At 47.8% G+C, this 27,142-nt stretch overlaps 1 protein-coding gene across 1 annotated transcript; it reads right to left on the reverse strand.

Moving 5' to 3' along the window:
• Nucleotides 1–461: 461 nt before the first annotated feature.
• On the reverse strand, nt 462–24,367 carry SLC49A3 (solute carrier family 49 member 3). Its single transcript, XM_050329228.1, has 10 exons — nt 24,231–24,367; nt 16,532–16,690; nt 15,410–15,629; nt 9,581–9,657; nt 9,323–9,460; nt 8,657–8,773; nt 6,966–7,118; nt 4,938–5,095; nt 3,769–3,881; nt 462–2,404 (listed from the first exon to the last, which is right to left on the reverse strand). The coding sequence occupies exons 1-10, from the start codon at nt 24,357–24,359 to the stop codon at nt 2,253–2,255; spliced, it is 1,416 nt and encodes a 471-aa protein (XP_050185185.1). The 5' UTR covers nt 24,360–24,367; the 3' UTR covers nt 462–2,252.
• Nucleotides 24,368–27,142: the final 2,775 nt, after the last annotated feature.

Genomic DNA, 27,142 nt, shown 5'->3' on the forward strand with positions numbered 1-27,142 from the left:
GCCATAGTGCCTTTATGGCATGCTGTCAGGGTATGACAGACCATACAGTGAAGGAGCAACCTGCTCCACTGCACATCAGGGATTCAGAAATAGCCTCACACACGAGTGTCTGATGTGTGATTAGCAGAGAGAAAAATCTCCCCTTTCAAATCTCTTTTATATGCTTTGATAAAGGTAAGTGTCTTAGCTGGTGCAGAGACTCTCTGACCAGGGAAACAGATTTTAGAGAAATTTGCTAGCAGTATTTCCTGACTGCTTTAACCTGTCATTCAAAATGGAGCTAATTTCACACTGTCATTTTGAAGATCTTCACACATCATCAGTTTGAGCACAAATTATTGCACATCTGGCAAATACAGAGGCCTTTGTTATGTGCTGCACAGCAGATCTGATGCACCCTTGCATCCATAACATACTTTTTAGGGATAGATATAGTGAGAAAAGGTTAATATTTTCTTAAACCACCCTTTATTAAAAAACATAAACATTTGTAAATATATAAAATTATAAAGTACCAAGTGCTTCTTGCTTCCCAGTACAGTAGAACTCCAAAGTGGCAGCTAAATATGGTGTTAATCTGTTTGGTGTGTTAGTTGCAGGACTAGTAGCAGGACTGCAGCTAGTTTTGCAAAAAACAGTTAATCTCATTCGTCTCAGGGGTTTAAACAATTCTGTTTCACTTTGGTTTCAGAATTCCTTCCTTCTCCTTTTGGAAAACATCAGTGCTTACTGGTGAGACCAAGGCTGGAGCTGTAGGAACGAGCAGGCTCCCTCAGAGGATGCAGATTGCAGATGGGTGTTTCACAAAGGGAGAGCTTTCCAGTTTCTAACAGGGAAGAGAATTCAGGAACTGAGAGATCTCCTTTGTACAGTGCTTCTTAGGGAAAGTGCATCTTTGGCATTGGGATCATCCTTTAGCTGGACTGAATAAAGCCAGTCACAGATCCAGTTTGCATCAAGATCCCTTAATCAGCAAGTACTGAGATTCCCTTGCAATATGCACGGTATGAAGCACTATGAAATCCCAACTATCTAATTTTTTTTTACCACTTGAATGTTATAAGGTTGTACACGTAGACCTGAACACCAAAACAGGACACCAGACTGCTGTGGAGGTACTGTAAAGTGAAGAATCCAGTTGTACCCCCTGGAATCACTAGTGTAACTGAACTCCAAATGGGATCTGTTGTGTCACTCCCCACCTCTTATAACACTGGCGAACACCTGTCAGTTGCACAGAGAACTGGAAGGTGTTTGTTGATGTTTTTTCTTACTTTGTCTTCCCTTCAGAGCCCCTAATACCTGCAGGAACTTATGACAAGTCCCTGCACTCTCTAAGAGGTCACCTTTGCCAGTTCTTCTGCCAGTTTTCACCACAGCAGATCCTGCTATGTCATGGCCCAAACAGTGAGCTGCCCTCTCAGTTTTCCTTTATAGGAGAGCATCACACTACCCTAATATTACACCAGCAGGTAGGTTCACCTTCTTGTGGAAAACTTGAACCACTGAAACTGCAGGAGAGGAGGAGAAACAGAAGCCCAAGTGAAATAAGCTTAAGCTGAAGGTCTCAGTATCTGGCAGGGGACCAGATGGTTGAGGAATGCTGCTGTATTTAAATCCTGCTGCTTGCTGGTATTTTCTTTTACAGGCACCACTGCAGGCAAGGCTTTTCTTCTCCTGTCTGTAGCAGAAGAAAAAGTGGCTCATTGTAACAGACTTTGTATTACAGATCACATACTTCCCTGCTGAAACGAAAGGATGCTCTACCTCCTACTGTCTTTTAGCTAAGAGACACAATCAGATCCAACCTCAAAGTAGAAGAGTTGTTATGCTGCACAAGAACCACAGTCCTTAAACAGAAGTTTTCCACTGTGTTTGTGGTAGGCACAGCTCCCATCCCCCTGAAACCTTCACCGTTGATCCAAGTACATGAAAATAAAATAAAAAAAAGAATGGCTGAAATATGACACTCCCCTCCTCTACAACATTTCTTTAGCTTGAATCAGGTCAGATAAAAATTTCAGTTACATGCATAGTTGTCCAGTCCCACTTTGACCTTTCTGTCAGGACAGCCTTTCTTTCAGCCCAGATCCCCAATAAATGCAAGACTGAGGGGTGCACAGCAAAGGTGCCCTTTGCTCTAGTCTTGCTTGTTGTGCAACAGGACCCAAATATCCCAGTGTGCCAGATGAGCATTGGTCCACGCCCAGAGGTCCGAGTCCTTGGTCCTTGGCATCCCCTTTTTGGCCTGCTTAGGATTCAGGAACATCTGCTGTTGCTGTATCTTCTGCCTTGACCAAATCACCGACCGTCTCAGCATGGAGCCGCTTGTAGTCCGTGTGGAAGAAGATGACGTAGAAACAAGCCATGGCACTGCAGAGGCCAGCCAGCACCAGCACCGGAGCTGCAAGAAAGGTACACTTTTAGGCAGTGAATTCACAGCTCCCCGTGGGTGCAGAAGTCTAGAGGTCGGCTCCCAGAAACTGCACAGTCTGGATGAGCACCTCCCAAGGGCTACGCCTGAGCACAGGGTGCAGGGCACAGGGGGCAGCACCAATCTGGTAACAGGCAAACCTTGCTTCACCTGACACTGGCATAGGAGGAGTATTTAGGAGAAATGTGGAAGGTTTCTAGGATTCCAAATCCTGCGTGATCCCACAGGTTAGAGTCCTTACTCCAGTGCACACGGTGTGTTTGTGGGAGTGTTTCTGTGTAAATGTACACGTTTGTGTGTTGGGGGGTGGTGAAAAAAGTTACAAACAAGACTGAATCGAAACACTTGAGTTTCATAAGAGAACAGGTCCTCAAAGGTAGTGCTTCTTGTTATATCATCTGAAAGCAAGTGTAGAAAAAGTTCACTAAACATGAACTTTCATCTAAGAATAATTTTTGTCAAAAGAACCTTTTCTGAAGAAAAAAAAAAAAAGTATATCTAAAGGACTATGGAACAAGGCTTCTCATTCCAGCAGTGTCTCAAACACCTCCATGCCTTTCTCCACAGCTGTTCCTGCATGTATCAGATCAGAAAATGAGTAGGAATGGATGCCTGTTATGAAGCCTTGATCTCTGACACCTAGTGGAGCTTGCTCTGGGGAGTTTCCGCTCAGCCAAGCAGGATATATTTAAACAATGATGACCAGCCTTTGTTTACAGTGTCCCCAGGACTTGGTGTCAGTATTACATAAATATGAACCAGCTGAGAGATCAAGACCAGCGTTTAGCCTGCAATGAAAACACATTTGTGCTCTCATCTCAGTTGCTGTCTCTTCTTCTGACCAGCTAGGAAAGGAAGGGAAACCCAGAGCAAGGCAAAACAAAGCTGTACCAGTATGTTACAAACACAGGCAGGTGTTTGTGCAGAAGCAAGGGTGGTCACTTTCAGTCACGGCAGTTGTATTCTTGGCCTCCCACACTGCAAAGCAGCACAGGTTGTGCTACATGGACTGTGTCTTCCTCTTAGAACAGCTGCTTTCTGGCTTGGTGAAGCTCAGGTCTCTGCAGGGTGACCATAAGAGTAATTTTTAACCCAGAGCCAGCAGTGGCATTCATGGCACCTTAAGAGTTTTCCTGATTTCAATCTTGCAGGCTTGGTTTAGCAGGAACTCCTTGGTAGCAAGGAGTGCACCATCAGGTGTGCAAAGGTGGGTAGGAAATATGCTACAGTAGGAATCAGCATTGCAGGGTCCCTCACAGTGAGACCTGGAGGAGGAGTGGGGGTACACAGGATGCAGCCAAGCGTCCAGCATCATTTCCCAAGGACATACTCACTTGTCCAGTCCAGGGCTCCATCCTGGTCAAGGGCGCAGGTGGAGGATGGATCCTCAGAAACACGGACAGTGAGGGCTTGTAGCAGAATCATTAAAATCACACCTTCAACCTGGCTGTGGGGAGAAGCCAACATGCAGTTATGGCACCTGCCTGACTTATCAGTGCTGTAGACAAGCCCAGCTTCCCGAGTCAGAAGAGAGTGAGGCCTCTTTCTGGAGCAGGGCCCTTCTAGCAGAGGAAGCTACTGCTGGATTCCACTGGCCCAGGCACTTAGTTAATTGGTCCTGGCTCACAGGGTGTCCAAGTCAGCCTTTCTGCACATCTCCAGACACAGGGCCAGTGTGGCAGAATCACTCTATACTCCCTCTGAAGGCAAGCAGGTGTTGGACTACATCCCCCAAAGAGCTGAGGCTTATTACTAGGCTGACACTTGGAAACACCTCTCACTCCAGGACTGAGAATGGAAAAAAGTCAGACTATGACTTCAGCCTCCTCCTTATTCATAGCTGGCTGGCAGCAGCAACAAAGTCCACAACCAGTGAGATACAATAGCCTTCAAAGGCAGTGTCATGCCCCTCACTCACTGATGTTTCTTGCTGCTGGAGCTCCACCTGACACAAATAAGTGGCACCAGGTTACTTGTATCACTGCTTAGAGCTCCAACAAGTCATTCCTGCTGAATTCCAGAGCCAGGCCTAGGCAGGTAAATTGCTAAGAGGAAGGACAGACACTGTCCCATCTGTTGTGACCAGGTGCCCTGGGACTGATGAGCCCCATATCCCTCTGCAGAGCGCTGAGACCTGACAAGTGCCTGTACTGTGGTGGGAATGGGTGCCTCTCTCTCTCATGTGCTTCAAAGGTAGGTGATGCTGGACATGGTTAAATCACGCTTTGTATCAAGCAAGGGAGACCTTCGTCTTCCTTCTTGCTTTTCTTGCACCCCTTCCACCTAGTCCTCCTCGCTTTAAAACGTTTAGCTCTTCAGCTCTGTGGCTCAGCCAGCCAGCTCCCCTCTTGCCATGGTCACGTGCACAGACACCAGAGAGAAGTTCAGTGGGGTGGCAAGCACTGATGTCCATGCTCTCTTCTCTATCTGCACCCACTCCCCTGTGTGTGTGTGTGTGTGTGTTTGAACCCAGCTGTCAATTGGATTTAAGCTGCCTGCTTACCTTGCAACAAAAATCAGGCCTGTAGATGTGCCCTCTCCCACGGGGTAGGAGCACTCCACAGCCAGCTCCATGGCAATAGGGTAGATGGCAAAACCGAAGAACCCGAAGAGTGAGCTGGTGATGGCCAACATGACAGCCTGGTGTCTGAACCGAGAAGCCTGCAGGCAAAAAACACAATACCAAAGTCTCAGTGTCAGCAGTGCTGCACAGAAAGTCTCTGAACCCATAACCTGCAGGAAGCTCCAAGGGCTCACTGTTCTCACCAGTACATTCCCTATCTGTTCCTGAAATCAGTGTTTTTACCTCCAGGTCTCTAGAGTCAACTAATGGCTGCACAATGGAGAGTCACTTGTTGAATTGAAGCAAGGGGAGAGAGGATTCAGCAGAATTACCTGAAAAACCTTGGTGTGGTTGTACTACTTTAACTTGACATCCTGGATAGTAACTTACCAGGAATGTCTTCAGCATACCTCTAGCCACAAGTGAAACACACACCTTCCTCACTGTGCAAAGTAACACTTTGGAAGTGCTGTTTGCACTGGGTTACATGTGAGAATTCACTGGGTTGCTGCAGCTCAGTGATAAGGAAAATTAGTCAGACTCAAACAATGTTTGTAAAACTGGGCTTTTAACATAAACAGAAATACCCCCAAAACCCACAAACGAAAAAGCAAACAAAAACCCACAAAACATTTACAAAACGTGGAGATTATTTTAGTGCCTAGAACAGCCTTGTTCCTAACTCTGGAGGAAAGAGCATGACCTTGCCCAACCAATGCTGGTAAAGATGAGGTACTTTGCAACCACACTGCTGGTACCTTTTATGTAATAAACTCCCACAGAGGAACACAAGGTGTCTGCTCTGGCACAGCTGCAGGCCTGGCCCAGCATAACGGGTAAAGTCAAGAGAAACTCTGTTTGAAATCTGAGTTTGAAGCGTGAAGGTCATGCTTCATGACCATGCTCAAATCAAGCAGATTTGAGTGGGCTATTTTTGTTCTAACACTTTGAATGAATAGTTCATCTGTATGGGAAGAAGGTGAAGAAAGGGAGGGGAGGAGGGAAAGGTTTGCTTGTTGCTCCTAACGCTCCCTCCTTCCTACTCAGTGCTTCATCTGAGTCCAGATAATCTGACTTGTATACAGATCATCCTCAAAAAAAAAGCTACAGCACTAAAGGGGGAAATGCAAGGCTTGTTTTAGGCACCTTGGCCTACACTGATAAAGGCATTGCATTTGTCTGTCTCTTCCAAATGGAGCTACCATCACTGGAATCTTCGCACTGGGGGAGGTGGGATCACAGTCTACTGAAAGTCTTGATTTTTTCAACACAAAAGAGAAATGCACAGCATAAGCCTGCTGGGAAAGCAGAAAACTGCACCATTCTGGGTCCTCTGCAGTGCTAGGAGTCCCGTGTGTCATGATCAGATTCCCACTGGGTGATGGCTCCCACTGGCAATGGCTATGCTTGAGGGCAGTACTTGCCCTCTAGCCCCATGGTCGTAAAGTCTCCAGGTTCTACATTCCTCTCCTGGCTGAATTCAAGGCTTCTACTTTTTTGCCTCTCTTGTCTTGTCCTCCTCAAGGAAATACTGAAGAACCAGGCACACAGCTAGGTCCTTTCTGCTAATGTTGCACTCCCAACAGCCACCCCTGTTAAAGGCAGGTGTTGGAAAAACAGGGCATTCTTGTTCACTTTTGTAAGATGGATATTTAGCAGTTCCATCTCCTTTTGGAACAAACAGTCTTGGGCATCAGTAAGTAAACATGGTGATCCAGTGTAGGGAAGCAAAACTATGCCAGTTTATTTATACCCTGAATCAGTCTGTTTCAGGCTTCACAGTGACTGTGAAATTCTCAATAAAGGGTTTTTCTTTAAAACATTCGTAGCCCAGAGAGATAATCCCAAAGCGTAACACATGGTTTAATAAATACTATGACATCAAATGACCTTGGTTTAAGCTGATGATTTATCAGATGGCAACAGAAATAAGCCCAAGGGTATGGTGCAATGCAAGAGAGAACTCACCACTGCAAACACAATGCTGGCAAGTGCACTCAGACAGAAACAAATCTTGGTGGACTCGATGAACTTCCTTGTCCGGTCAACATACATGCCTAGTAGGAAAGCACCCAACAAACCACACACTGTGAACAGGGCACCATTCAGGCCAGCAAAATCCTGGAGGGCAGAAGAATAAGTAATGAGAAACTACAGCAGTTAGGAAAGAGGTTTTAACGTCACTGACCCATCATTTTCCTACCTCACTTACTGAGGTAGGAAAAGCATCCTTGCCCACTGCAGTAGCTGAGGCATTCACAGGGCGCTGAGTAGCAAATAACAGGGGCCAGGTGCTTCTGCAAGTGTGTGGGGACAGCAGGGTGACAGCACTCCCAAAGGATGACCAGTCTCTGCACACCTGCCAAGGGAGGTCGGGTGCAGAGCAACAGCAGTTCCCCAGCATTAAAAATTCCAGCCTGGAGCCACCGGGCTCTTTCAGGGGCAATCAGGTGCTTTGTCCACACTGCTGCTAACAGGTCCAACTGCCTTGGGACCTGCTGCTGTTTATAATCATCCTCCTGGCCCTTTTCTTACCAGGCACCTGAACTGGCACACCCACCACATGTTAGATGGGACACATCTCCTGGCTGTGTCAAATTAGAGAGGCAGTGAGCAGCACCTAGGATGGGGTACGTGCTCTGTTGCCTGCACTGATTGCCCCTTTGCTTGTACTACTTCTTCAGCTCCATAAGAATTCAGATGCAGACAGCAACCCTGAAAGCAGAGCAGCTTTTAACAAATCTGGGTAAACATTTTTGGGAGCCTCTGGAGTGGACTGGAAGGAAAGGGTATATGGAATGGCTTCTGTGGGCTAAAGGGTCAGGACAAGCCAGACGAGCCACACAGACAAAATCATCATGATGCACATAAAGCAAGACTGGAAAGTTTAAAAGGTATCCAGTTAAAAGCCAGTGGTGTTTGCAAACACGACCTGGCTATGGAGCCCTGAGCCAGATATTACACCTGGGAGCTGAAGAGAGGGTGAACTGAGACCAGATGTGTAAGTGTGCATAAATAACAGCTGGAGAGGTGTTCTAAGAGAACCTCCATGTCAATACAAGCAGCAGGACTGAAGTGCAGTCTCCTGAGGAGAAACACATGAACTGGGACATCCTCCTGCTATTACAGGGAGAGAGCAGGAGGAGACAGCTGTGCACAGACTGTGCTGAACTGCAAAAGCAGCACCTGGGCAGTGTCATAGCAAGGATGGAGAAACAGCTGTCACAGTGCCTATGACTTCGTCTGCTGCCCTGGCTTCGTGTAAGTCTGTGCAAAGAGGAAAAGCTGCTTGCCTTCAGCTTCACTGCCTGAGCCCATTCTACTCTGGGATAGGTGGCAGAAGGTTGCATATACATCAGTACTCTGGATTGGCTTAGGAAAATCACAATACTCTTTTTTCCTAAAAAAAATTTTGATTTGCGAATGGGAGCCTGGTCGTGGGCAGTGATGAAAATGCAGGTCATCCACTATACTAAGAGATTGGCTGTGCTCTGGATTAATGTACTGCTTAACCTGTATCAGATAATATGAACAAATAAGACATGAGATGGCAGCATATCCAATTGTCTTCATTTTGCTCTGAATTCCTTATCTGGGAAAATCAATTTGATTGTACCATAGATGAGCTGGACAACGGGGAGGAAAGGAGGAAGACTCACATTTGAATACCCCTTTTCACAAAGGATCTGTTCTAGCAGGGCTGAAAAGCAGGTGAACATCCCAATTCCTCCTCCGAAGCACACTGCCAGGATGATGTATGGCTTGTTTCTCAGGAGCTAAAAAAGAAGTTAATGTAAATAAGGGGAGGGGGGAGAAGGGCCTGGTTGTGACAGTAGACTTGAGGGTCAGCAGGTGAAAATACTGACAGGGCAACCCTGTGATTATTGGCAAAGTATGGCTCTGTCCTGTCAGTTCAGCCAGATGACAAGTTAAAATGGGGACCATATAGGGAGGTAAGATCTCTTCAGTGCCCAAATTCTTCCTTCATGTTGCCATGTGCTGTCCTACCTGTTACCACATCTGTTCAGAGGGCTCAAGCTGTGTGTGGTCCTCTTAGGTGAGCCCAGCTGTGCCTGTTTGAGGTATCTGCATGGCAGCCACCCCACAGCTGAATGCTCAGATAGCATCTCTTGCAGCTTTGCTGTGAGCAGCTTCCACTGCCTGAGGAAGGAAGGGATTCCAATCTCCTTCAGGGGGTTTTCCGTGGCAGGTTTGGGGCAGTGGCGTTCTGAGCCTGCTTTGTAAGCAAATTCCTCAGCATGCTCCTGTCTGGCAGGGCTGCATCCCTCCCGCCAGCACAGCACTCTCGGTGCTGTAGCACTTACCATTTTGAGCCCGGTGAAGAACGGCTGCGAGTTGGAGGTAGTGGCACTGGCTGAAGGAGGCGTTGGAGGAACCTTCTCATGAATCCCCAGCGTTGCTAGAGCACAGGCTGTTACTGCTGGGACAGCGTACACACCCAGCTACACAACATAAGGACAAGCCGAGTTACCAGTCTTTCCAGCTCCGCTGCCCCCAAACAAATAAATCAGCTGGACTCAAAATTTGCCCAGTGAAAACTGATAAAAGCAGATTTCATTTACCATCAATGGAATGTGCTTTCCTTCAGGAACTAGTGCAGGGGACAACAGGTTTGCTATAAGAATGCCCAAGGGATTGGCTGGAAGGAAATAAAAGAGAGACTTTTTTTTTCATGCAGGCAGTCAGAATTATGTGTGTACCCCTACTGCCTGCCAGCAACAGAGCTGCAGTGTGCAGCAGAGTAATAAGGACAGAACAAGGCATATACAGGGAGAAACCAGTAGGGGAACATTTGGAGAAGCTGACTGCTTGGTCTTAGTGCTGCCACATCTGTTCTCTCACCCCCATGAAGTCCATCCTATAAAACCATTTCACTACAACTCCTAACCCCTCTAGACTGTTTTTCATCTGTGAATTACGATGTACACGCCCTCACAAGCCTGCCTCAGTAACGGTCAAGCTGAAGGGACAAAATTAAGGTGGATGAATCCACGTCATCTGTCCTGGTGTTATATTGCAGGAGTTACAAACAGAGATGTTTTCTGTTCTTTGTCTCCCCATGCCATTTGGGGGAATACACCACTGTGAGTAAGAACCCCTGAGGCTTCTGGAGGGTGAACAGTCACGGCTTGCTCAGCCTCCGCTGGCATCACGGATGCTCCGTTCCCTTAACTGTCTTAGTGGCTCTTAACTGCGCTTACACTAACATATCCATGTCCTTCTAATATTCCTAATTCCTATTCTAATATTCCTTTTGATTGAAGGAATCATATGTGGACAGGGGACCTCCTCAACCTGCTGGCAATGCTCTTTTTAAAGGTCACAGGATACCATAGGTTTCCTTTGTCAAAAGGGCATGAACAGCAGATAAGCCAAATGGGAGCTCTCTAAAGTGACACTAGGTCATTCCTGAAATCTTTCAAGCCTGTATACTTCCTTAGTAAAGCCCAAGCAGGCTTAACAAGTTCATCTTTGCTATCAAGTACTAAAATCACATGGCAGCAGAGAATCTTGGACAACTGCACTGCAAGAGGGTGTTGCATTGTTACGAGGCTGGCGCTGAGCAGAATGTGAAGCAGGACTCCTGGGACTTCGCTTGGAAACACCCAAAATTGCAGGACACAATTTTTGAACTTTAGGGAAACATTCTGCGAATAGTCAAAGAAAAGCTGATTTTCTACTAGTGTGCCATGGGGTTAGGAAAGCCAATGCCAGCTTGGAACTCAGTCTGGTGAAGGGCAACATGAATGGCATCCACAAGTACAAGGAAAGTTAGGGAAAATGTGGGGCTTTTGCTGGATGGGGAGGGAGACTTGGTGACAAAGGACACGGAAAATGCGAAGGTATTCAATGCTTTCTTCACTTCATTTGTTGTTGGTAAGGCTAGCCTTCAGCCCTGAGACCAGATGTGAAGTCTGGAGCAATGAAGATTTACCCTCAGCGAAGGAGGACTAGGTTAGACAACGTTGTATAGCCCAGATATACACAAATCCATGACACTGATGGGATGCATCAGTACTGAAGGAGCAGATTGTTTTCATTGCAAGGCCCTGGTTACCTTTAAAAGGCCATGGCAATTCCAAGAGGCTCCTGAAGACTGGAAGAGAGCATATATCACTGTCATCTTCAAGATGGACAAGAAGGAGAATCCAGGGAACTCCAGGCCTTTCAGCCTCACTTGGATCCCTGGGAAGGTCATGGAACAACTAATGCTCTCCACCATTTCCAGGCACATGAAGGACAAGAAGGTGAAAAGGAAAAATGCCTGACTCACTCGGTAGCTTTTATACAGTGAAATGACTGGATGGATGGATGAGGAAAGGGCAGTTGACACTGCCCCCGTAACAATCTTGCAAACAAACTGATAAAGTACTGGCTAAACTAGTGGACAGTGAGATGAGCTGAAAGCCAACTGAATGGCCAGGCCCAGAGGATTGTCTTCACTGACAGGAACACCAGCTAGAAGCCAGTCACTAGTGAGGCACCCCAGGGGCTGATACTGAGGCCAGTAGAGTTTACCCTGGATGATAGGACAGTCTGCAGGTGATGTGAACCTGCGAGGAGTGGCTGATAGAAGAGGTGGCTATGCTGCCATTCAGAGGCACTGCAACAGACTGAAGAAAGGGGTAAAGGGGAAGCTTGTGAAGTTCAGTGAAAGGAATTGTAATGTGCTGCACCCAGGGAAGAAAAATGACCCCATCCACCAGTGCCCCTTGAGGATCACCAATAGGAAAGCAGCTCTGCAGAGAAGGACCAGAGGGATGGGAGGACACCAACTTGACCATGAGGCAGCAACACAGCCTCCTGATAAAGAAGGCCACCAGCAGCCTGGGGTCTGCACTAGGCAGAGTGTTGTCAGCAGGAGATCCTCCCTCTACTCAGCACTAGCGAGTCCACATCTCGAGTAGTGCCTCCAGTTCTGGGCCCCCCAGTGTGAGGGAGACAGGAATTTACTGGTCCAGAAAACAGAACATATGATTAAGGGACTGGAGCTTCTGTCACGTGAGGAGGCATTAAGAGGGCTAGGACTGATCAGCCTGGGGAAGGTACTGGAAAGCAGTTTTGCAGAGAAGGACACGAGGTCCAGGTGGATTGCAAGTTGACCACAAGCCAGTGATGCACCCTTCCAGAAAGGTGTCCAACAGCATGCTGGACAGCAGGAAGAGCACTGCCAGCAGGTGAAAGATCTTCACCCTCTGCTAAGACCTGGTGAGAAACATAGAGAGGGCTGAGTCCAGTGCTGGGTTCCTCGACAGAACATACCAATTAATGGAGCAAGTCCAGTCAAGGGCCAAAGACATAATTAAGGGAGTGGAACATCTCTCATACCTAAGGACACTGACACAGCTGGGACTGTTTAGCCTGCAGAAAAGAACCTTGATGAGCAATTACAAAGATGGAACCAGACATTTCTCATACAAAGCATAACACAGGAAACTCTACCTGAATATAAACTTCTTTACTGTGGTAGTGGTTGAGCACTGAAACAAGATGCTCAGATAAGCTGCAGTACCTTCATCCTTGCAGACAGGCAAAACCCTGAATAGACATAAACCTGGGCAACCTGGTCTAGCCAGGCCTGATTGAGCAGGGATGATTGGACAAGATGATCCCAAGAGGTGCCTTCCAACCTTGTCTATTCTACAGTTCTGCTGAGGCATCATTAATAGTTCTACAGCACACAGCAGCTGTAGTATTTCTGCTCTGTACTTGAGAAAGTACCAGCTTATGATGCTGGTGAAATGTTACCTGCTTTTAAGTACATGGACACAATTAAACAACAGTTTCCAAGGAGATGGGGTAAAATGCAACCAGGCATTGTTGAGGACACTTGCAGGTTGTAGCCTGCAAACTAGTCAGCTGTTTTCATGAACTATAGACATGCTGAAGCAGTTCCAGAAGGTATAGGTGAGGGTTGGAAATGTGAGCACTGGGCTAAATTTGAAAGAACTGAGACTACCTGGGTAATTACATGGTTTCAGCTGCCTTCTTTTCCTGGGAAGGGAAATTTTATGAACCCAAACGTTCTATGAATGGAAGGGAGATCACTGCAGTTAATCAGCTGTACATTATGGTCCAGGAGTCCTGGTGGATTAGCTTGCAGTACTCTGCAATGGGGCTACGTGTTTTGTGCTCAGTGATGCTGATGCACTGAATCTCCTCAGGGTGCAGACCAGAGTAAATGAAGAATCCTATGGATGAAGCAGGGGTCATTTCAGTGGACTCAGACACGTCTGTCTACTTCTGACACAAGAAAATTTCTCATGGTGCTCACGGGAGATCTGGCACTGCTTCTCTGGAGTAAGCCTCTGGAAGTGATGGGTAGGACCGGAGTACAATAAACACTCCAGAGCTGAGTCATTAATCACCCTGACAGCTGAGTCACACTGATTTCGGCTGCTCAGCAGGATCCTGGGTGCAAGGTCCATATTTGTCACAAAAGCCTGGGGAAGCCTACCCACTAATGGCAAGAGGCTGTAGGGCCAGTTTCTGTGTCAGCACTGATACCAACCATACTGGGGTGCCGAGTGCTGCTCTGGCAGTTACACAGGAAATGAGTATTGATAATTTGGAGCAAGGTTGAGAGATAGAGCTCAAGTGAGCAATAGGAAGACATGGAGACAAGTGGGAAGAAGCAAAGGGAAACGTGGCTGTAAAGTGACTGGGTAGGAGCCATTCAGCCTTTCTAGACAAAGGAGAGAAGAGGTGATTCTGTCCATAACTACCTTACAAACAGGTGCAACAAGACCAAATAGCTGGCGGATAAAGAGCATCGAGATTAGAAGTAACATGCTGACATTTGCCAGTGAGGTAATTAATCACTGGAATAAATGACTGGGGCTGTGGTAGATCCTCCTTCTAGGCAATATTTAAATTTTCTTGAAATGAAATCCTGATTTTGTACAGCAGACATTAAGGGTATAATTAAGCATTATAAATAGAAGCCCTCTGTACAGCAATCTTCAGGTGCTGCTGCAGACAACAGTCACAGCCCATTCCATCCACACTCTGATATCCCAACATGGCAGAGACTGAACAGCTTTAGGCTTTAGCATCCTACTGCTCCTTGCTCTTCAGTTTTGTTCTTACCACAGTTCAGTCAGTTTGGTCCCGTAAAGACTAAGGAGCTATGTGAAAGAAATGCTCTTTGTTGCTCTGTCTGCTCTCTTACTTTAAAAAAGCAAGTTGGAGTCCTTCAGGGCTATGAAGCACTGAGTGCCTTTGTGGTATTGTATGGTGCCACACTGATAAAAGAGCACCTTCAGGGAAGGTGGAGGTCTGTCTCAGCACTGGGAAACAAGGTGAGTCATCAGGTCCACCCCATTCTGGGAAAGGCAGCGCAAAAAGAATTTATTTGTTCTGACGCCATAAATCCATTCTTGCTAAACAAGAGCACCCATGCTCTAGCCTTGCAGAAAGCTTTATAGGGGTGCTCCTGTACTGCCCTTTTCCCCATGCCTACCCCTTCTTCACAACTCCAACGCAACAGGGAGGGAAGGCAGCTGTTGGCTGTTTTGACAGAAGGACAGATGGGGCTCCCACACACATGTGGGTACTGTGAGATTTCCCAGCTGGAGCCAGTCAGCCAGCGAGCCAGTCCAGTTTCTGAAGCACTCTTCAGGTCCTTGGAGAAAAGAGGAAGAGATTTCTTTGGCTGCTGGGTAAAATGTCACATGAAGGGAGGAAACAGGTCTGTCAAGTGCAGTATCCTGTCTCTGTCTGGGCCCAAAGGAGCCAAGAGAGGAACAAGATTAGAGCAGGCTTATCTGGTGCCTCTCCTCGAGCTTCCCACCTTCCAGGCACTTAGCAAGGCAGCTGTGGTTTCTGTGTGGGTAGTCCCAGCATTTAGCATTCCCAACATGTTGGTGTGGCCAGTTGAGGGTATTTAATCTGTGTATGCATACATACCAATTAGGAATACAAGCTCAGGCTTGCTACTGGACAAACTGGTGGACAAAACTGCCACAGCAGTCCCACCTCTACCCAGTTACAGGATTTGGCAACTGTGTCCATCGGCACCACATGCAGTTTGGACACCTTCCTAAGGAGCTGCAAAATTAAGGGCACTGAAGACTTCGTACTTAGTAACATTAAGGGTTGTCCCCAACCTCTGTGATATTTAGGCAAAGATGACCACCTCTTCATGGCAGAGAGGAAGAAGGTTAGCAGCCTGAGTGGCTTGCTCTGAACACAGCACCCAGATGTGTTTTAGACCCACTTCTTGCTCCCGTGTTTTGCTGCACGTGGCTGCAAGACCCTTGGGTGGAGCTGCATTTGCAAAGGCAAATGGCTGCAGCACAGAGGATTTCCTCTGCCTGCTACCTCTGAAAAGCAAAAAAAAGCTAGCAAGTTCTGGGAGGCAGCAATATTGCTTCGAAGCTGTCACTTACACATTGATGCAATCATATTTGCTGTGGCTCTCTGGTGGTCTGGGAACCATAGTGCTGCCAGCTTTGTCGGTGAAAAGATGATAAGAGGCTGCGCCAGTGCACAGAGGCATTGCCCAATAAACAGGTACCAGTAACTCTGGGAACCCAAGCTCAGGAACTTCAGAACGCTGAACGTCCGGGTGATGCTACCCATCATGTTCAGCCACGCACTCAGGATCACCTGCAGGAGGCAGAAACAGGGTTTATGTGCTGAAGCCTGAAGGGCAGAACTTAATAAAATAGATTAGCATGAGCAGGGTTTCAGATGCAGAAGGCACGGGGTGTTATTAATAACTGGGTGTTATTAATGCCTGCCTGCAGACCATCCCCACCCCTTTGGGCCACTGCAAGATGCTCCTGATCCAACCTGCCTCCTTAGGAAGCAATGTGGTTGTCTTGGCCCTGTATGAGAACTACACCACAGTGTAGCTCATGTAAGAGAGCAGACACTGGCATGGAATTGATGAGAAACCCAAAGTTCACTAATTACACCTTATTGGCAAGTTTGTGCCATCACCCACGTTTTGCTGTGACAATCCAAAGATCATGGCAATGAACCATCCAGCACATGGATCCTGCAAATGCTCTCCTATACCACTAGCATGCCACATTCAGTGCCACATTCCACAACTTAGTTTTGGGAAGACTGTGTGGAGATCCCAAGCTGGCTTAGCAGAGACCAAGCTCTGAGCTGACAGGGGTCTCTTGCTTGCATCCTGCCTTGCTGCTCCTTAAACTGGTCCTGCAAACAAAACAGTTCACCCTAACACTTTTCCACAGCAAATCCCACCCAATTGTAGCTGTGTCTTCAGAGAGCCAGCTCACAACATCTATCCCTGTCAGTTGCCTAAGATAACAAAAACTAAAGGAAAGTAGGGGTGCAACATTATTCTGACTTTTCCCACTGCTCTCCACCTTAGAGGTGATGTGACAGCTTTTACTGAAACAGGATAGAGCTTTCAACATGCTCATCCTCTGCAGCTTTCAGCCAGGCTCCCTTATCTAAAGCATGCATTTTAGCACTTTGTGCATCTGCTGTCTCTAGGTGAAACCTCCTCGGGGAAACAGAACACCTCAACTCACAGCACACCGGAGCCCCACGCTGTCGAGAACCCACGTTGCCACCAGACCAAACGGGATGGAGATGAGGAGGTACACAATGGAGAGCCAGTTGACCATCTCCAGGGAAATGTGGAAGTAGGCAGCTGTCTTATCAGCCACAGGAGCAAACGTCAGCCACAGCTGCAGAGCAGAGACCAAAACACGCGTAAGCACAAAAACCTCCAGAAGGACGGAAATTCAGCATCCCCCCAAACTGAGTTGCGAAGAGGCCCACTCTCCTTGAAATTAGGATTTTAAGGCTGGTAATAAAAATTCAAACCCCTAGTGTCTGCAGTTACTCAGCCCAGAGCACCCCATCCATTTCACTGCTTCATCCACAATCCCCTGGACCTGATGCCGGTGGCTGAAAGGGTAGAGGCCAGTACCTTTTTCTGTCACTGTGTTGAACATGTTGGCCCTGATGCATGCACTTACCTGAGGTAAAACACAAGCAATTCTTCTATGCTAGCATAAACAAAACAGAGGCTGCCACCTCCTCTCTGCATCTAAGAGCCTCTTAAACTCGGACTGGTATTTATGGATCCATTGGTAACTCCTGGACATCTCGCAAGAACAGCTTTGTTATGTGTCAGCCAAGAGATACATTATTCTATGCTTTCCTCTATACACTCAACTGTTAAAAAAAGCCTAGAAATTTGCATTATTCAACGTATCAGGACATGTAAAATGGAAGGTACACACAGAAGAGGTACTTTAACTATCCACATTTTTCTTCCAATGCCATATCTGGAAGTATCCCCCTAAACCTTGTTTTAGGCACTGGTTTCACAGGTCCTGTCTGCTTCTGGTTTCTTATAGGAATGGCAAGACCCACTTTATTCTCAAATCAGGTCCTGAGATCATGCCCACAAGGAATAAATCTGAACCCAAATTTAAGGATGTTTCCGTAGAGTTTTTGCAAAGATGCCTCATGGTGCTTTTCAAAAAGATTGGCCTAACCTGAGAAGAGGTTTCAATAATGTGGATGTAAGCTACTCTGGTGTTAGGAGATGATATTGCTGCTGTTGAATACTCAAGATTATAAAGTTTGCAGAAAACTGAACGAAACTTCAGCTATAGCTTTCTACAAAAGAATTCCAGCCACTGTTGCTTTCCAGGTGCTTTTCCCTGCCATCACAAACTTTCTCTTCCCAGTCTTCATCCTGCAGACAGGATTAGCTGTGGCATTAATGTGTAACTGAAAAAGGGCTCAGGTAACCTCAGAGAAAGGTGTGACCCTACACTCTACTTGTTATTTCCAGTGTTCTAGTACTTTTCTTACATGCTAGAGATCATAAAAACTATCACGTTAGACAGGAGCAGAAGGGGAGAGATGGACTTCTCTTCCTCCTAGTGTCACTGTGTGAGAACAGCCACATGCAAATCATTGTTTAGCTAGGCTTTTCTCCTAGTAGGGATGCAATGAGTAAATGGTACTAAAAAAGAAGTTTTGAATGTTCTATCAGTGTCCTTGCAAGGGTGCCTGGCATCAGCCTTCTCTAGAAGGACTTGACATACCATTATCTCCAGCATTCAATTCAAAGCTCCCATCACCATGCTGGGCTCAGACACGCCCATGTGACATCAGTCAAAGGTCTGGCAGGGGATGGATTTGGTATTTACTCAGCTTCTACAGTCAGGTGGATGAAGATGCTGGGTGCTGAAGGAAACAGTACTCTTAGACAGCATGGAGGGCATTCCAGATCACTTCCCAGACTTCCATCAGACTGGGATAGGAATTTAAATGTTTCATGCTAATGTAACTGTTTAGATGTTACAAGCATCCCTAAGGCATGAGCATTAGTTTGATTATGGGATGCTAAACTGTTGCTAAACAAATTGCAGCTGCGTATATCTGGAAATAGCAGTTCTCAGTTCCTCACTGCCCTCCAGATGGGGGCGGTGGTGATGAAACACTGTACCAGGAAACGGTGTAATTAAAGAGATGATACATTTTGTAAGCCAGCTTCAGGTGGATTTGCACCTCTCCTGTTCCTCTACACAAGATGCTCGCCTATGCATGACATCACTAGGAGAGTCATGGCACAAGCCAGAGCACAGCATTTGGAGTACAGTGACTGTGTGTGCCTACGAAAGCTGGGATTAAGCATTCTGCTGCACTTCCATTAGACCTAGGAAAACCATTCCTTGCCCAAAACCAAGCACACAGGCTGTGCTGTACTCCTGTCTGGAACAAGAACTCCAGTGTGTGAGAGCACAGAAGCTGGAAAGTTGCCACCTGTCCAAGCCTGAGCTTGTTCCTCAAAATAGGAAGTGGGTTTCTTCACAGGTCTGGAGAGAAAAAGTATGTTTCGTTGTTTACCATGTGTTGTTCTAACAGAGAAATTCAGAACTGGGCAATGGAGCTCAAAGTGTATCTATAGTCAAAAAGGCCACCAAATGCCCCTGCAAAAAGAGAAATGGTGCTGCGGAGTGGAGTTTTGCCAACACAGGGAAATAGTGAGTGAATATGCCACCTCCTGCTTCTGGGTTTTCCAGCTGTGATAACTTCACCCACAGTAGTTAGTAAGCTCTTCTGCTAGGAGCTGGAGCCCTTATTCTTCATGTTTTTTTGAAACTCTGCACTGCCAAGGCTGGTACTTACACAGAGACTATGCTGATTCAAGTCCCCTCTGGCAGGAGGGGTAAAGATGCAGTTCTTTCTTGGTGAGGTCAAAGTCCTCTAACATCTAAAGATGCATAATACAGGCAGAGGGAGGTTCCACTCTGACTCCAAGGGCCATTATCTTAACTCAGCTTTGGCCCACCAATGCCACAGAATCACAGAGTGACAGATATTCTGAGCTGGAAGGGATCCACAAGGATCACTGAGTCCAACTCTTGAATGAATAGCCTGTATCAAAGCTCCTCATTGCAGATCACAGGGACAGATGCATGAGGAGAGAGAACATGTGGGGTTATAGGATGTCAGCTCCCAAAATCTGTTTGCTTCTGTGACACATAAAGGAAAAAAGAACTAGAGAAAGATACCTCTGTCTCTGTAGGGCTGTTCAGTCCTTGCACTTGTTCAGTCCCTGCACAAGACCCACTTTGTGGAAATTCGCCCTTGTGGTCTGGTCAAGCTACACTCAGCTCCTCTGCCTGAGAGGCCACACAGAACCAGGGCCTCAGTGTGAGGTGCAGAAGGCATCAAGAGGAGCCTGTTTTATGTGCTGTGCTGCTTCATCCGTGTCCTCACGTGCTTCTCTGGAGGCAGCTCATTAGATGTCACAATGTCAGTTCCTGATTGCGATGGTGACAAGCAATTTTGATTCACCTACTACAGCTCATGTGCCTTCAGAGCCCTGCCAGGGCTACAATTAACCAGAACCTTTCACCACACTTTGACAAAATTCCCTACTTGGCAAAAGCTGGAGTGGATGATGATGGAGGTCAGCAGCAGTTCACATTCTGGGCCACGGCATGTTAGGTCAAGAGATTTATACAGAAGCCCACACAGAGCTACTAAAGCACAGGGTCTCTTTCCTTTGAAGACCAAACAGCCACCGTGAGTTTGTGAGCCCAATCCCCTAACACTTGGCAAAACTCACTTCCCAGCATTACCTCAAAGATTTTGCATTAATTGTTCTCAAAAGAAGCTTCTCCTGTAGTATAGTCCAATGTCACCGGTAATGTTCACTCGTGTTGAGTGAAAGGTCCCTTCCAGCCCAAATCATTTTATGATTCTATGTTAACTGTAAGCCTTCATGGGCATTCCTGTAACCAAGAACAAGTTACAGAGTTCTCATCCTGATTCCATTTCTGGTTTTCTGTTACCCTTTCTGATACCCTCCTAACCCCTTAACTGATTCTCAAACATAGATCCAGCCCTCTTCCTCCCAGAATCAGCCCAAACCCTCTCGTTTTCCTCCTGCTCTCATTCCCCTTCCACCTCCATCTTCTCCTGGTTCAGTTCTTCCACCATATTGCCCTTACTGCTTCCACACACACACACAGACTCTCCAAGAACTATTTCACCCACAGGACCCAGTTTCCCTCCGTGAATTCCAAGGGAGCCCACAGTCCCCAGCTTTGCCCACAGCAGTTCTCCCAGTCCCAGCATGCTTTCTCTCATGCACCTGGACACTGATTACGGGGTGATGCGGGATGTCTTTCTGTGGCATAGAGGCTGCCTCCTTACCCTCTGAGACCGGGCTATGGAGCCCTTACATCACATTCCTCATCTTCAAGGTTAAAAGGGCCACACAGTCTGGAAGAAAACAGCCCCTGGCCTCAGACAAAGGCCCCCATGCTGAGACAGGAGCCTAGGAAGTCAGGACAGAGGCTGCCAGGCAGCAGCAGCTGTGTGTGCATGCGTATCTACAGGGGCACTGCTGGAGCAGACTGGTGTGGGTGAGGAGCGTGTGCACCCTGCCCTGGAGCATGCCAGTCTCCACTTATGCAGCTCTCCTTCCTCTCACAAGTACACTAAGAGGTGGTGTAAGTCCTCCAGCTGGTGAGTCAGGAACCACTTGGCCAAGCACGAGCCAGCTCCAACCCTCTGCTCCTCCCCAGCTTGCTCCAGCTGACAAGCACAGAAAAGGACAGTGAACACTCCCTGTTTCATTCTTCTGTCTTTTTCTGTATCCCCAGTGTGAGAAAACATGAAAAAGTTTCTCCTGTGAAATGTAAACTTCCAACCTATTTGGCTTCACAGGAAGGAGGCTAGAAGGAAGGAGGAATTTGTTTCAGCAGTTTACCACTATGGCAGCTGTGAGCACACCAAGAATACTCTTAAACATTAGGTCTTTGGATGAAAAACCCCACATTTAAAACCACAGCATCAGCTTGGCAAAACAAATCCGGGGAGAAACCACAGGTGGAGTTATGTCACCCCTCACCATCAGTGCTGCAAGAGACAGCTGGGGATAAATCATCTAAGCTTAGCTGTGGCCAGAACATCCCCTCTGCCCAGGAATTCAGGCAGCAATGAATTATGCTGATGTCTGTGGTGTTCATGGCCTTCTTAAGATCAGACACAGGTTTCTTTCTTACACTGCATTGTCAGCAAGGAATTCCCAGAAAAGCCATATTTAGGAGACGAGAACCATCTCCTGCTAAGGTAGTACCCTGCCTTGTACAGCAAGGAGGGACAAAGCTTTCAGCCTCAGGTCAGTAACAGAGCTACAAGTAAGGGGCTATTTATCACTGGTGTAAAAAAGCCTTTATTATAATATTAATCCCACTGTGCTCTGGTTAATGAAGGAATCCCACACAGTGATGTAGAGCAGAAGGATACAGGAAAGAGCATCCCTTTCATCACCACGTGTTCTGTCCTGGTTTTGCTCAATCATACCCTAAAGCAGACTGAACTAAGAAATCCTCCTTTCAGTGAACTAAGAAATACTCCATGCTCTTCCTGCATGACCAAGTGTCCTTTCCTGCAGTTAAATTGCTTCTACCTTCTCTTCCTGACACTGATAGGGACCCCCTCTCAGGACTGTCTCCTGACTGCCACTTTTAGTGACACCGGAGGCCACTGATAGAAAACTGCATGTATACGTGCAAGAGTATCACACAAGGCATCATCCTGGAACCCTACTCCAGAAAATGAGGTCCAAATCAGACAATTCAAGATCTGTATATCCTTATCATATGCATTTGTAGAAAGCCTGACACAGGACTACAGAGAACAAAGTGCTGCCTGAAACATTTGCACAGGAATCGAGGACACAACTTGCATGGCAATTTTTCACACCACAGAACTGGTAAATTAATCTTTTCATCTGGAACTTTTAAACAGCAACAAACCACTGTGATTTCATGGACTTTCAACCACTCCCTCCATTTTAACGTGATTTTTATCACAAACATTTCGGAGAAACTTTAGCACCACTAAATGTTTGGTTGCAACTTTATACACCAGCATACTTGCCATTCCAGGCCCTTGCAATGGCTTAGAAACAGTATTTCCACTCCAGGATTAGGCACCCAGTTTTGAAGTGATAAAGTTCCAGTCTAATTTCATACTGTGGAAAAATAATACTGCAGACAGTAAGGAAGTTGTCAAGGGAACAAGGAAACAGACAACAGGTCAATATTGCAGGGCTACAAAGTTTTCAGCAACATGACTCAAGACACAGTTACACTTGCACGTGCACTGAAAGGACCTTTTAAAGTAACCCTCCAGTTTGTTTCACTGTTAAGGTTTCAGCGAAGTCAGAATCTGACAAGATATCCTGAAAAGGCTTTGTACAGCTTCCTCCACCCCTGCTGTCACCGTCCACTTTTAGCAGGGTGGGGGTTTCTTTTGCCACATAATGTTCTTCTGTTATGCCAATGTAACTGCAAGCAAGAAGCCCAGCTTTTCTGCAGGACATTTTTTTTACACTCTTAAAGGATCCACTGATTTTCCATTGAGAGGGTGCCTTTTTTTTTTCCCCCCCCATATAGAGCCAAATTCTCACTATGATGTTCCATTTCTCTACTCCAGTACTCTTGCATCATGGAATACCTAATCTTCCTTCCAGCATTTAAATATTTGCAGGTTACAGTGCCTGATCTTGTCTGTCAGACAGTCTGTATTCACAGCGTGGTAATCCTCAAGCACATGAATAATTCTACATCAATCTGATAATTATCAACAATGTCCTCAGTGACTTGATGAGCAAAGAACTGGGCTTCTGTCTTGTATAGTAAGCCTTGCTAACTTTATGAGTTTATCTGAGTAATTACTGAACTGAATTTGAATCTGTTCAACAGGTGGAGTGTGATTGGGCATCCCATTTTTTCCCAGTCTTTCAGAATAAGGCACTAAGAGCAGGCAGTAAGTTCACATAACCATCTGTTCGGCGCAGAATCACTCCTATAGTGTTGTGTTTGTGCAACAGACCCTGAAAGGAAACCTAGTTGGGCCTTTTTGTGACCATATAAATCTGCTGTCTCAGGCCAGCAATGAGGCCGAGCTAACTCGTGCTCCTCTCCCACGGCGTTTCAACACTGTTCTGCTATTCTTAGGCTTGAAACATGTGACCCTGACAGACGCTGAACACTTTCTCTCTCTCCCCACGGCCTACGAAGTGGACTCGGCAACAACTTTTGCTGTGCTCCAGGACACCTTTTGCTTCATCCCAGTCTGACTTGACGCTGCGGTACTTCCTGCTGTGCTCTTGGATCACATACATCCTCCCGCCCCATCCTGCCCTTCCCTTGTCACCACCCCCCCGTGCCCCGGATCCCACCGGTAAGAAAGGGAAGCGTGCAGGCCGAGGTGGTAACCGGGGAAACAAAGTTCAAAAGGAAAAGACACTTATTCTGTCCCTACGACACGGCCAGGCTGAGGCTCCTCTGAACCGTGCGCGTACAACCGAGTCCCGGTGCTCCAAGGATGAGGGGGTGGATCTGAGACAGGGCACTGGGGCAGAGCCCTGAGGATTGCCTGGCTGCTTCTAGGAAGAAACAGGAGGTGCTTTTGGCTCTGGAAAGCCATGCCAAACCGCCCTCCCTCCGCAGCACCAGCAGCAGCCGGAGCTGCTCTGCAGAGCCCCTGCACGGGCTGTGCGCGCTGCCTGCGCTGCGCCTCCTCCTGTGCTCGGGCACGCCGGGGCTGCCGGCGGCCGCCCCTGCCCCACCGCCCTCCGGAGGAGCGTCCCGCCGCCCTCCCGCCCCAGCCGGCCCCGGGAGCGGCTCCCGGCGCGGGGGAAGCGGGTCCCGGCCCGGGCGGTGCCGTCACGGCACTCACCATGGCGTTGGAGCAGTTGAGCAGGCACACGGCGGACAGCAGGACCCACCGCCGCCGGTACGTCTTGAACCCAGCCAGATGCCCCGGGCTGCGCTCCCCCAGCAGGCTCTCCGCCTCGCCTCCCTCCATCGCGGCTCGGCACGGCACGGCTCGGCACGGCGCGGCACGGCACGGCTCAGCACTGCCCCGTCCGGCCCCGCCCCGCCGCGCTCGCCGGCCTCCCTGGGGCGGCCCCGGCCGCGCCACCGCCCAGCATGGCACAGCATGGCACGGCACAGGATGGCACGGCACAGCATGGCACAGCATGGCACGGCACAACATGGCACAGCATGGCACGGCACAGGATGGCATAGCCCGACCCGGCACAGCATGGCACAGCCCGGCCTGGCACTTCACGGCACAGCCTGGACTGGCATAGCACAGCACAGCACAGCATGGCACAGCACGGCACAGCCCGGACCGGCACAGCACAGCACAGCATGGCACAGCCCAGCATAGCTCAGCCCGGCACAGCACAACCCAGCCCAGCATGGCACAGCCCGTGCCGGGGCTGCTTCGAGCCGGGCACCAGCCCTTCCCCGGGGTCCGGCCGCCCTGCCCGCGGAGCCGCCCGTGCCCCGCCGCTCCCGTCAGCCGGGGAGAGCCCGGCGCTCCGAAACGGGGCTGCTGAGGGGCGCGGGAAAGGGGGAGCCTTGGCCAGGAGACTCTTCTCCCTGCCCCGTGAGTCTTAAAACAACAGCATCACCAGCATCCTGATGCCCGTTGACGGCTCCCATAAGGAGTCACCGCCAGCCTTACCTCCGGGCACCGCCGGAGCGGCAGCTGCAGCGGCTGAGGGTGCAGGTGGTGGCAGGAGGAGGGAGCAGCCTCGTGGGAGCAGCACTGTCCGAGTGTGGATCGCTCACTGGAGTAGGAAAAGGACTAGAGGAGAATAAAGGGAGAGTGTTCAGACCCACAGGGGTCTATCAGCCACGGGACGTATAGTTTGACTACGGATTTGTATGACTGGTTTTGCTGCAGGCAGCAGTATCTTCTTTCCCCAATGCAGAGACACCCACAGCAGCTGTTATCTCCTTCTCAAAAATTCAGCAAGATAAAAAGCCAAAAGTGCAAAGGAAACACCCCCCCCCCCTTCCAAACAAGACCTGTGACTTCAAGTTGGTTGAAGACTGGTAGTGCCTGGATGTCTTTCTCCCAGCTCTGATGTCTAATCACCCTCCCACACCACCATACCACCACTGCTCAGCCTCAGAAGAACCAAGCCAACAGGCAGATGGAGTCCAGAAATGGGTCCAAAATACTAATATCCACATGTCATCTCTTATTCAGCCCTTTGAAATTATTGTACCATTCCTCATCACAACCTACTAAGAGCACAATACCTTCTCAGTCAGAGGCTGGGGTCACTTGCTATGAGAAGGACTTTATTCCGAATGCTTTGAGCATATTTGGAAGAGTGGATAAGGGAAGGTTATCCTGCATGCGAGTATCCTCTCTCATGGACAATTTTAGCTGAAAATTTCTGAGAGTGTGAAGGGAGGAGCAGGGAGCAGAGAGAGGGGAAGGAGTGAGAAATAACCATTTCTGCTCCATGTCTCGCTTGTTGTTTCAGGGTAGAGAGAAGCATGGGATGTTTGTGCTAGTGAGCAAGAATTTACTGACTTGCTGACTTACTAGAAACATGCCTACTAGAAACATGCTAGAAAGAGGCCAAGGTGTATGGGACAGCAGAAAGACACAGCATCCAGTGCTCGCCAGGAGAACCATCATTCCCTTCTCTCTCTGGTCACTCCTGATGGCAGGCAAGGCCTGTATGAAAATGAACTTCACTGAGGCTCTGTCCACATGATCTCCACTGTGCTCTCTCCTTTTTCAGGTTAAAATCATCATTAAAGATGTCTGAATAATGCTATCAGAAACCAGGATCCCACGTGAAAGACCTTTATTGCCTCATTCTGTTAGTAAAGTACATTAAAAGCTCAAAATGCACATATCTGTAGGACAGATCAGAATCAAGGCTGCTCTATTTAGGCTCTTTCTGCATTATTTCTTATGTCAGGGTAACATGGTGTGCTGTTTTCTACTTGAAATAGGATCCCAGAGAGATGTATCTGGACAGTGAAGGAGTTGCTCTCTGTGAGAGCTCTGTCAGTTTGGGTGCAGACATCAGAAATCAAGTGTCAAACAGGGCCACAGAAAGGGAAAAAGACAACTGCAGCAGGAGAGAACTGCTTTACTGTTTGGAGCAGAGCAATCAGCAGAACAATTTAATCCCACAACTGGGACTAAATTAAATCTTTGGTTTGTATATACCCTGCAATGACTAGTCTGGGGCTGTAGGAAGATAAGAGCACTCAGAGCAGCTGTGTGAAATTTCATTCCTCTGCTCTATACCATTTCTCCCAGGAACAGGGGCACCACTTGTTACTGGCAGCACACCAAGGACAGCAGTAGGATTTGTGTTGAAGGAGAATGGCCCCATCTGGCCTGCACCTTCTCATTCTTTCTTGATGCTCTGCTTCTTCCTAGTATATCTCTGTCAGTCCCTTTCTCTCCAGCTACACCAGCTCTTTCTCATATCTCAGCACATTCTATGCCCTATTTTCATCCTGAGTCTTGTTTACAGGAACTTGGGAGGCATTAGCCAGATGTCACAGGGGCTTCTCAGCTAAGCAGTTTCTTGTTTTGTAGGTACTTGTACTGAAGTGTTGGTGGTCTCTGATGTGTGAGCATATGTAAAATACACTGAACAGACCCAGCTGCACAGCTTGTACACTGAAAAGTCCCTGCTAAAAAAGATAAATAAAAAACCCAAACCCCACTCCAGAAAAAAAAAAAAATATTTTCTCTCAGGGACGTAAAGACTTGCAGGTGTGGGAAAGAAAGTTATCAGCAATAGAGTAGTTGGGAAA

This window comes from Myiozetetes cayanensis, unplaced genomic scaffold (genome assembly GCF_022539395.1).
Source record: "Myiozetetes cayanensis isolate MyiCay16 unplaced genomic scaffold, myiCay2020 scf4, whole genome shotgun sequence".
Classification (NCBI taxonomy): Eukaryota; Metazoa; Chordata; class Aves; order Passeriformes; family Tyrannidae; genus Myiozetetes; species Myiozetetes cayanensis.